General features: G+C 31.2%; 2 protein-coding genes across 2 annotated transcripts in view; both read right to left on the reverse strand.

Annotated features, from left to right (window-relative positions):
- Positions 1-5,006: 5,006 nt before the first annotated feature.
- Positions 5,007-9,466, reverse strand: LOC132750083 (E3 ubiquitin-protein ligase rnf213-alpha-like). Its single transcript, XM_060740021.1, has 8 exons — positions 9,456-9,466; positions 8,946-9,128; positions 8,048-8,299; positions 7,733-7,859; positions 6,403-6,680; positions 5,925-6,042; positions 5,474-5,590; positions 5,007-5,165 (listed from the first exon to the last, which is right to left on the reverse strand). Exons 1-8 carry the CDS (start codon positions 9,464-9,466, stop codon positions 5,022-5,024), a joined length of 1,230 nt encoding a protein of 409 aa, XP_060596004.1. The 3' UTR covers positions 5,007-5,021.
- Positions 9,467-9,523: 57 nt separating this feature from the next.
- LOC132750079 (E3 ubiquitin-protein ligase rnf213-alpha-like) overlaps positions 9,524-12,025 on the reverse strand; it is a 162,222-nt gene continuing 159,720 nt past the window's right edge. The window contains exons 66-67 of the mRNA XM_060740016.1: positions 10,261-10,366; positions 9,524-9,634 (exon numbers count right to left, since the gene is read on the reverse strand). Of these exons, the coding sequence (XP_060595999.1) occupies positions 9,524-9,634; positions 10,261-10,366 (217 nt within the window). The remainder of the gene's footprint in view (positions 9,635-10,260; positions 10,367-12,025) is intronic.

Genomic DNA, 12,025 nt, shown 5'->3' on the forward strand with positions numbered 1-12,025 from the left:
AAATGACATTGACTGAGCAAACTGGATATACATGTCTCAAGATGGTGAAATTATTTGTATGAATATATTAATACAAAAATCCCTCTATGCAAGTAAAAGAAATGCTTCACTAGCCCACCAAGGGCCTTTTCATAATATGACATGTTTTTAGTTTTTCAAAAGGGAATATAAAAACTGAAATAATTCTTACGGTAAACAACAGGATTCTCATTTTCATTGTTCTTTTCAGCATCCAACAGGGCATTTCTTATATCCTCTAGATCATCTTGTGGCATTGTAGGTAAGAGCATTTCCTGTAACATACAATATTTACAAGGTACTAGTAACGACTTTATTTAATGAGGCTAGCATATTCGGTGTCCCTATCTTCCATGTGGGCCTCAGCATATACATACAATGTAACTCACATTGGTATAAAAAAAAAAAACATTCATGTAAAACGTAGATACATTCATAAAGAATATGAGGAAGCAAAATTTGTCTGCATGCAATAAAACAATTGTTAAAATAAACAATAATGAGTATATAAAACTTTTTTCTGCATTTAATTTATTTTAATATCTATCACTGAGAAAGGATCAAATGGTTTATTTATGTACAAAAAATTTCAAGAATTTCAAAAATTAAAGAATAATAATAATTTAAGTTTGAATACAGAAATCGACTCAAGTTTTAATTTAAAAATTTAACTTTTTTTTTATCTTAGTGATAAGATCAATATATAAATTTTGATGATAATACACTTCCATAGTAACTGTTAATTTCATTTATAGCTGAAGAATCAATAAATGAGAGAAACATTGTAACATTGATTCAAATAAAGAAATATAAATAATAGGTTTTACACCCATTATATGCTTTTTTTTAAAAAGACAAAATACACATACAGCACATGCTTGAGGATTCATCATAAGAGATTGTAAAGGTTGAAGCAGAGTTCTGTCCCCTTTCACATACATCATTACAGATAGATAGTGAACTATAAGGCATTGTATTCCTTGTACGCGTAGATCTTCCCCTTCAACAGTCACAAGGTGTCTTGGTACAAGCTCGTTTGTCATCAATAATTGCATAAGAGACTGAAAAGTATAACAGTTTTATTTTTTATACATAAAATTCATACAAGGAAATAAGCATCACCAAATATTTGGATATAAATCAACATTTTATAAGTAAGTGTCTTTCAGCAGTAAATTATACTTGGATGAAAACTTGCTGAACTATTATGTTCAGATGGCCTGATACTTCTTAAATACCTCAATTTTCAATCAGCAAAATATCAAATAATATGGATATATTTTCATGATTTATGTGAATGATATAGCATATGTCAAGTCTTAAAGGGATACTCAAGCAAATAAAAGACTTAAACATTAAAATGATCTTATGTACTTAAATCATGCTAAAATGACACTTTTTAAGCCCCAGCATGAATTTCTGTACAAATTCTATATATTTAAGGTTTGAAGCATAAAAATATCTATATATGTTGAACAAAATTTAGATGCGGACATAATCACAGAGTAGTTTTAAAACAAGTCATGTGACTTGAACAAACTCTGGAAGATACAATAACAGATATTGTGGATATTGTATGGTTGAAATGAGTTGAAACCTTTCATTTGACATGTTCTTTAATGTTTCCAGAGTTCAGTCTGACAACTTTTGTGAAATCTTAATGCTCTAATTAACCTGACCCACGTGGGTCAAGTTAGGAAACAAAAAATTTATTTTTTATAAAGAGAAAATGTGTGTTCATGTGACTGCCTAGTGTATTCATTTTGAGGACATTTACAAAATGATGTATGAAAAATTCGAAATGAAGAAATCAATATTTTTGCCTGTGTCTCCCTTTAATGCATTATAAATATCAATCTGTCATTTTTAAGTTATATTTTTAGGTGTTGATAATGAATGTTTATTTTGAATTTGAAGAAAATCCATGAAGAAAAAATTAGATAGTTAAAGAATGAATAAGAAAAATTCAAAGTTTAAGGAGGAGATAATTCTGGAAATATGGATTCTAGATTTATGAACCTTGTCATATTATAACGATGTGGGATTTTAAAGTAAATCCTATAAGGAATTAAGAATTTGGAGTAAAAAATACCAATTTCTTGAAAAAAATTAATTTCAAGGGGGACATTATTCTGGAAATAGTCTTGCTAGAGTATTTAACCTTCTCACAAATGTTGAGTGATAATTAAGAAACATATATATGAAGTTTGAAGTAGATACATTAAGAAATAAAGAAGTTATTTAAAAAAGATATCATAAAAATTCTAAGTTCAAGGGAGGTAATTCTGATTATTTTTGTGCTAGAGTTGTAAACCTTGTCACATATGATGAGGTTGATGACCAGAAACTTATATTTAAAGTTTGAAGTAAACACCTTAAGAAATAAAGAAGTTATAGTGAAAAAGCGTAAAAATTCAAATTAGAAATCTTCAAATTCAGTCTATTTGTTGCCATACCAACCAGAATTTTCAACATAGGAAGAAAAGACAAGGAACATCGCAATGCGATGCAACCAGGTTTTCAGCAAAATATTTCACAGAAGCTTTGTCATGAAGGGGCATTTGTTTTTAATTGAACTTTTAGGAGGAATTATGGCTTTTCTAATATTCCTCAAACAAAAATGATTGAGAAATTTTATGTTGTCTATTCGCCTTTTTTTCCCAAATGTTTTAGAAAGGTAAACAGTACTTTATTTTTGCTTAATTTTTGCATTTCTGCGTCTCTTGTCATTTTCTTTTGTCAACAATATTGGCGTGTGGTGTTTTGTGCGATATCAAGAAAAGTATGTTCACAATTTTAAAAAAATACTTGAATGATGTCTTGGAAGAAACATGGGAATTTAGTGAGCGCCAGGGCACTTGATGACAAAGCTTCTGTGAAAGTTTGGTCAAAATCCATTGAGAAATGTAGGAGAAGTTGCGCACTATAGAAATTGTTCACTATATATTCTGTATAAGGAAAAAATATACAAAGGGCCATAATTCGGTCAAATATTATCCAATCACAAAACCCCGACAATATGTGCCAGGCACTTGATAACAAAGCTTCAAAGAAAGTTTGGTCAAAATCCATTGAGAAATGTAGGAGGAGTTGAGCACAGAAGAAATTGTTCTCTATATATTCTGTATAAGGAAAAAATATACAAAGGGCCATAATTCGGTCAAATATTATCCAATCACAAAACCCCGACAATATGTGCCAGGCACTTGATAACAAAGCTTCTAAGAAAAGTTTGGTCAAAATCCGTTGAGAAATGTAGGAGTTGCGCACAGAAGAAATTGTTCACTATATATTCTATATAAGGAAAAAAAACAAAGGGCCATAATTAGGTCAAATATATACCAATTGCAAAACCCTGGCAATATGTGTCAGGGCACTTGATGACAAAGCTTCTGAGAAAGTTTGGTCAAAATCCGTTGAGAAATGTAGGAGGAGTTGCGCACAGAAGAAATTGTTCACTATATATTTTATATAAGGAAAAAAAAACAAAGGGCCATAATTAGGTCAAATATTATCTAATCGCAAAACCCCGACAATATGCGCCAGGGCACTTGATGACAAAGCTTCTGTGAAAGTTTGGTCAAAATCCGTTGAGAAATGTAGGAGGAGTTGCGCACAGAAGAAATTGTTTACGCCCGCCCGCCCGTCCGCCCGCCCGCCGACCGCCCGCCCGCCGACATACCTCAATCTAATTACCAGTTTTTTCCTTCGGAAAACCTGGTTAAAAAAGATGTGCATAATCTCCAGACTGCCATCTACCCATATTTCAAGTTTCATAAAAATATCTTTAGTACTTTTTGAGTTATCACTGGATTCAGTTTATGTGTTAAGTTTGCCATATTTTCAGTCTATTTGTTGCCATAGCAACCAGAATTTTCAACATAGAAAGAAAAGAAAAAGATGTGCATAATCTCCATACTGCCATTTATCTATATATCAAGTTTCATAAAAATATTGTCAGTACTTTTTGCGTTATGGCGGGATCCAGTTTTGTGGACGGACGGACTGACAGACAGACGGACAGAGGGTAAACCTAAAGTCCCCTCCGGTTAAACCGGTAGAGGACTAATAAATGATACAGTACTAAAATTTCAAACCTTATTTTTTACTGCCTCACATTCTTGTGCAAATATATCCAGAGTTTCCATGGCCTGCAATGATAAAACAATCTAACATGTACACAAATTTACTATTTTATGAATATTACAGTCATTCTCTTTTTGAAAACCTATGCCTTTTAATACTTATTCATGCCAATTTGTTTTGTACAGCATCCAGTTATTCATTCATTGAGTAATTTCTATTTACTGAAAATCACATGATTATTTTCTAACCACATAGCTGATGACATGTCTGCCCAAAAATTACTTAGTAATTGACATTCTGTCGTAAATAAAATAGTTACACAGCTTAAGTAATGGACTGATTGGCTTTAACAACATATGTTCTAAAACATCTAATGTTTATGATTAGCAGACACTAGGGCTGTTGAAACTATTTACAAATGTGTATGCCAATGATGCCAGGTTTCAGCAAGTTGCCTTGGTAATGACAACAAAGTTAACATCATATTTCAAAAATAGGTTATTAACTAGGGTCAGGTACTTTGACAAGCACCTGTCAAAATATCTACACTCCAATATTAAGCTATGCAGGAAAGCCAATACAATTTACAGGTAATATTAATAAATTCAAACTAGTCTATACTCAGACAGTAATTCACTTTACATAAGCAGATTTTTGTCCATATTAAGGAATGACTATCAAGTGGGAAAATAGTAAATTGTCTAAAACATACTGAGAGATATTTGGACTATGGTTGTTAAATTTTCACTGGCTAATACATATCTAGCATAAATTGCTAACATTTCCATGTTGCAGAACTTACCATCATTAGTGTCAGTTTTGCTTTAACATAGTATATGTACAAAGCAATCACTTTGCAATTAGACAACATAAAACCGGTATTTATTGTTTTACAACATACATAACAATTATAAAGGTTACAATGTGTTGAATACAATAATTACACATACCAGTGCCTTTAGTTTCCTCTGTTGTTGTGGGTATATATATGAGCTTGTAATTTCTCTATGTACAGCAAGCTGTAACATCAGCTCTACTCTAACTCCTGCAGCTTGAAGCTCCTAAGAAAGATAAATACTAGCATGCTATATTCATTATAACAATAACTTTTAATTCTGTATACTGCATAAAATGACTAGGTGCAAATTATTATTTAAATTTAAACTAAAACATAACAAAGATTGGAAAAATGTATGCATATGATAATGCAACACAGATGATATGACTTATACTTTGTGAGAAAAGATTCTGCTCATTTAATCCAAGGATAACTGTCATTTCTGTGTAAAGGAAATGGTATAGTTCAGTTTCCTATTTTGCTTATGTCAGTACTACTTAGCAGAGAACAAAATATAAAAGGAAATCGTACCTGTACAGTTTCAAAAAGATGTTCAACATTTTCACCAAGGATAACCTTTGTTATAGCCTCTCTGATTCTTTTATAATTATCTCCACATACAATATATCTATCAGATACTTCAACAACCTGTAAATGTTACATCAAATATTACACAATATTTCCATATAAGGTGTGCAATACAAATAGACCCCAGAGGGTTTCTTTTACTATAATGACAGTGAGTGTGCACTTATTAGTAATATTGTTTACTGCAGGCGTTAATCCTAATTTCAATGATTTTAGGGAATCAGGCTTAAAGACAGGATCAACAAATTTCTGTTTTGTTGTTAACATAAGTTGTTAATATAAGTTGTTATACTAATATTAAAATCAAAGTTGGCTTGAAGTTCAATAGCTTAAAAGTAAATCAATATCTATAACCAAGCAGAACAATTTCCAAAAGCTCATCAATATCATATACCTGATCACTGTTAACATCTCTCATACTGATCCATCTAAGGAATGGTGCTGGATTTTGACAAACTTTATAATAAACATCAATACTGTAGCATCTACATATGTGCTTCACCAGGTATTTCCTAAAATCAAGAAAAAAATAGGAAAAGATTGAATCATTATTTCCATATTTGTATATCACCATTACATTATATACATCATACAATAGGTTCAAATGAAAATGTTAACATTTCTTTTCCAGGTACCCTAAAACTAGGCGTACAAGTAAATCTGACTAGTACATTCAAGGAATATCCCCTTGTCAACCGAAAGTCCCCTTTCGCTAAAAGCTCAACATAAAACATTGATTTTCATGAGATGGTGCACAAACAGACACGTAACACATCAAATAAACAATCAAAAATACAATTCAGTTATATAGATATAACTATAAAATCAAATCATTTATTGTTAACATTTATTATTATTGAATGCATTCTAACCTTGTCCAATTCACATGTGTTTCCTCATACAGTATTTGAGCAGTCTCTATAAGTTTTCTAACTCTTCTATCAACATGTCTTGGATCTATATTATTCATGACAATCTCAGCCACACATCTTGCTGTAATAGCCAGGCCCATTCTAGCACTAGCCAATCCGTATAGCTTTTCTACATTAAGCCCTTCCATTGTAATGTTTTGATTGGCTCGATGTAATGCATCACATGCATATTTTATTTCATCAACATCTGCTCTAGATGCTTCTTGGGTATACATGTCCTACAATATAAAAAAATAATATTTCTTTTATCAATTTCTTTTTGATGTTTCTACCTCAAGGTCCTATACATACATGTACTCTTATATAAAATCAATTAATTTTACAAATCTCATAAATTTTATTTGTAATTACTAACAACTGCTTTGGGTATAGCATCTGAGTGTCAAAAAGAAAAAAACAGCATTTCATACTTTTGAAATCATCCCTCTCAATAGTCAATTTTGACAAACACCGAGTTAAAAAGGGGTATATTATATCATATGATCATTTTATAACTCAAATTTTCCTTCCAAATAGACAAATCCGTCTTGACCTCTGAGCCAAAATATTGATGTCAGATGTTGTATTCATAGTTGTTATGTACTCATAAACTACACTATTATAATCAGCATGTGTTTTTACCTCTAGACACTGTATAACAAGCAAGCACAACTCAACATACTGTTCACTGTATAACAAGCAAGCACAACTCAACATACTGTTCATTTACCTCTAGACACTGTATAACAAGCAAGCACAGCTCAACATACTGCCAATTTACATCTAGACACTGTATAACAAGCAAGCACAGCTCAACATACTGTTCATTTACCTCTAGACACTGTATAACAAGCAAGCACAACTCAATTTACTGTTCATTTACCTCTAGACACTGTATAACAAGCAAGCACAACTCAACATACTGTTCACTTACCTCTAGACACTGTATAACAAGCAAGCACAACTCAACATACTGTTCATTTACCTCTAGACACTGTATAACAAGCAAGCACAACTCAACATACTGTTGATTTACCTCTAGACACTGTATAACAAGCAAGCACAGCTCAACATACTGTTCATTTACCTCTAGACACTGTATAACAAGCAAGCACAACTCAACATACTGTTCATTTACCTCTAGACACTGTATAACAAGCAAGCACAACTCAACATACTGTTCACTTACCTCTAGACACTGTATAACAAGCAAGCACAGCTCAACATACTGCCAATTTAGCTCTAGACACTGTATAACAAGCAAGCACAACTCAACATACTGTTCATTTACCTCTAGACACTGTATAACAAGCAAGCACAGCTCAACATACTGCTCATCTTCATCATCTGCATTCTTTTGTATCAAATCTTTGGCTTGAGTTAAATAATGTTCTAGATTTTCTTTCACATTATCTGCACTACAAAATAACAATCATAAACAGTAATCAATAAGACTGAAGTGACACATAAATATAAAAGAAACAAAAAATAAATTACTTTAAAATGATTGCTAATCTATTAAATTGAAAGCATGCCTATGGGGCACAGTACATCATGTTAATCTTTACAAAATAAGTCATATGAAATATATAAATTCAGGAAATACCTTGTTCTCATAAGAAGTTGTAGAAGGAAAGATCTAAACACTGGGGTAGGATCAATTCCTGTGTTAAATATTGACAGATCTCTTGTACGTTGATGATCACCACCTCTTGTTGTGAAGAATATATAGCTCAACAATTTTTCAACAACTTCTTGTGATGGAGCTGTATTATCAGCAAAACACAACTGAGATACAACATCCATGAAAAATGTATTACATCTTTTCTGATAGCCTTTCAGTTTCTCTATGTCATTTCTGAAAATAAATATTATAAGAATGTAAATGATTGACATGAGTATTATCCTAAACACCTTATAGTTGTCATATATCATTTACATTTTTCTTATAAAAAAATATAGCATTCAACAGATAATGCAAATGGAATCTACTGCCATACCTGAGCAAAATCGAATACAAACAATACAAGATTAGAAAAATCTGTCAGGTGAGGCTTATATACATTGATTTTTATAGGTAAAAAGTAATTTGTAATTTAAGATTATCTGTCAACAAAAACTACTGTTCCTTTTTCAAGAGACAAGTTATTAAATAAGATTTGTTTATGAATAATCAAAACACTTATTAAACACCACTTGCAGACAACTGTATGAGAGTTCCTTCTAACAAATGTTATATAATTCAATCCATTTTCATGAGCTTTATTCAATACTCTATCAGATTGCAAAAGATTCTTTTTAAGTACATGTATAAAGCTGCTAGATGTTATTCTAAATATGATCTTTAATAGTTGCTCTAACTACATTGACTTTCTTTTGGAACATCTGTATTTTTCTGAAATTTCATTTATTATTCTAAGTCATTATTTATATATTCTTAAGCCATTATTTATATTAATATAATTATAACTTATATATATATATATATTCAAAATATAAAATACTTTTTCTCTGTTTGGTGCACTGGTTCCCAGTTTTCATTAAAAAGTTGACAGCATTTTGCACATTCACTAACTCCATGCACCTTCATCATAGCGTAACATTGGTTACATAAAATATCTTGACAAGGTAATGTGATGGGTGGTCCCTCTAATACAGCTTCACAATCACAACACTTTAATGCATCTCTGAAATCACAGATTTATAAAATCTGATAATTATATACCCGAGTGAAAATAGCAAAATCTCAGCAGAGAAGAAACTTACTACTTACAAACTAAATTCAAAAGTAATCATCCTTAAAAGATTTCACCCTGAATGAAAGCATTCTTTTAATATTTTGGTAATGAACTAATTGCCATTTATATTAAATTTCATGATTACTTCACAAGGTAATGTCTGACACTGGAACATTTTCATGGCAAAAATAATATAGTTTCCTGGTAGATTTTAGATGTTCCTTACTAAATTTTAGAAATTCTGTAATATTTCTACATGTATTAGATATTTCCTACTGTATTCCCATGTCTGTGCAACCCTGAGTTATTTTTTGAATCAAAAAGATAAAAGATATAAAACTCAGTTATATATACCCAATATATTCCTTCATAGCCTGTTTATTACATATTTTGAGGAATTTTTCAACATCTTCTAGTGATTTCTTCTCCTTCATATTTGCCTCCTCACCAAGTATCTAACAATCAAAACAATAAATTTTATCAAGGGAAACTTAAATAACTATGGGAAAACACATTTGATGATCTATTGAAAAAATTGTAAAATGGCAAAATACATTACCTATTTTGAACATTCCATAACATTTTGTAAATTATGTTTTAATTAATAAATAATTTGAGTGCTCATAAATCAGTATCAACTTTCATGCTATTGAACTCAGTTAAATGGAACTCTTTATTTGATGAAACATTTACTGACTAAATCTTCCAATACCAGTATGACACAACATAGAAATGTTTATACAAATTAATTGTTTTACAGTATTGCATTAATTTTATATTGCATAATTAGATCCAATACCATAAAATGGTACAGTACTATACACCAGTCAAATCTGATTTCCATCCACAGAGGATAATATTTAAGCTGACAGGTTAATAAATACTTTTATACAGCCAATAGTGGCATTCATTGTACAGTCTATAATACAGTGCAGTATACAATTTACTTCCAGCTAAAAGTAGAATTAACATTTGTACTTACAGCCCATAGTGGAACACAATGTACTTACAGCCCACAGAATTATATGTTTGTTGGTAATCTTATGTAATAACAGCCCATAGTGGAATACAATGAACTAACCTTCCATAATGGCATAAAATGTTTGATGGTTATCTTGTCTTCACTCTCAAATGCACAGACATGTTCCAGAAATAACTTAACAACCATCACTCTACTCCATAGTCCCCTAAAATATATATTTATAAACATTACAGTAACTTTGCAACAGTACTTTGAACTTTTACTCATAGAATCTCTTGACCCTTTACTATAATTGTACATTGATTTTGGTACCTTGATATTGTCTCATCATTGTGTACAAGAGTACCATGCTCTTGGTGAATTAACGTTCCTTGACCTGGGTGACTTAAGAGCTTCTTGACCCTGGTGTACAAGAGAACCTTATTCTTGGTGTACAAGAGTACCATTATTTTGGTGTGTGGGAATATTATAATCTTGGTGTAGGGAGCACCTTGGTCTTGATATAGAAGAGTACCTCGATTCAGGTTTGTAATAATACTTAATCTTGGTCTATAAGAGTACCTTGATATTGGTTCATAAGGATACCTGAACTTGGTCTATCAGTGTACCTTGATACTGGTTTATAAGAATACCTTAACTTGGTCTATAAGTATACCTTGATATTGGTTTATAGGGTACTTTAACTTGGTCAATAAGTGTACCTTAATATTGGTTGAACTTGGTCAATAAAATGTACCTTAATATTGGTTTATAGGGTACTTTAACTTGGTCAATAAGTGTATCTTAATATTGGTTGAACTTGGTCGGTAAATGTACCATGATACTGGTTTACATGGATACTTAAACTTGGTCAATAAGTGTACCTTGATATTGGTTATAAGGAATATTTAGCTTGGTCCATAAGTGTACCTTGATATTGGTTATACCTTGATATTGGTTATAAGGAATATTTAGCTTTGTCCATAAGTGTACCTCAATATTGGTTATAAGGAATATTTAGCCTTGTCCATATGTGTACCTTGATATTGCTTATAAGGTATATTTAGCTTGGTCCATAGGTGTACCTTGATATTGGTTTATATGGATACCTTCACTTGGTCTATAAGACTTTTAAGTGTTCTATAACAATTCTTCTTTCTTGGGCTAAATGAATATTTTGATGTGGTTTAAGAGAGTATCTTAATTTAAAAATGAAAGTACCTTGGAATTTGGTCTATGAAACTTGCAGTTTGCCCGAGTGATAATTTGTTTACTTTATTGACACTGTTGTATAACCGCATTAAATGATGAAATGTCAATAAAATAAACAGGTTCTTTCCATAAAAATGATATAAGATTATGTGGTAGTAAATCTAAAATAATATGAAATCAGAATTTAAACAAATTTATGATATGCAAACAAGAGCTGTCGGTAGGACAGCAACGCTCGACTATTCTTAGTGCTTGATAGTAAAAAAAAATGCTTGATACAATTACCTCCTCCTGTTTACAGGTTGGGGTAATGATGGTGAACAAGTGTGCAAAGTTTCAAAGCCATATGTCAATGGACTTTGAAAATATTTGAACTATTACAAAAACTTTAACGTAAATTCTAAGACGAAAAAGGGGCATAATTCTGTCAAAATGCTTGATACAGTTACATCCTCCTGTTTACAGGTTGGGGTAATGATGGTGAACAAGTGTGCAAGGTTTAAAGCCATATGTCAATGGACTTTGAAAATATTTGAACTATTACAAAAACTTTAACATAAGTGGTTACGCCGACGCTCGGGTGACTACAATAGCTCTACTTATTCTTATCAAATAGTCGAGTTAAAAATATGAAATTTTAAAAAAATGTATTTTGATCCATTTGCACAAATTT

Source organism: Ruditapes philippinarum, unplaced genomic scaffold, assembly GCF_026571515.1.
Source record: "Ruditapes philippinarum isolate M1 unplaced genomic scaffold, ASM2657151v2 ctg1899_1_1_1_1, whole genome shotgun sequence".
Taxonomy (NCBI): domain Eukaryota; kingdom Metazoa; phylum Mollusca; class Bivalvia; order Venerida; family Veneridae; genus Ruditapes; species Ruditapes philippinarum.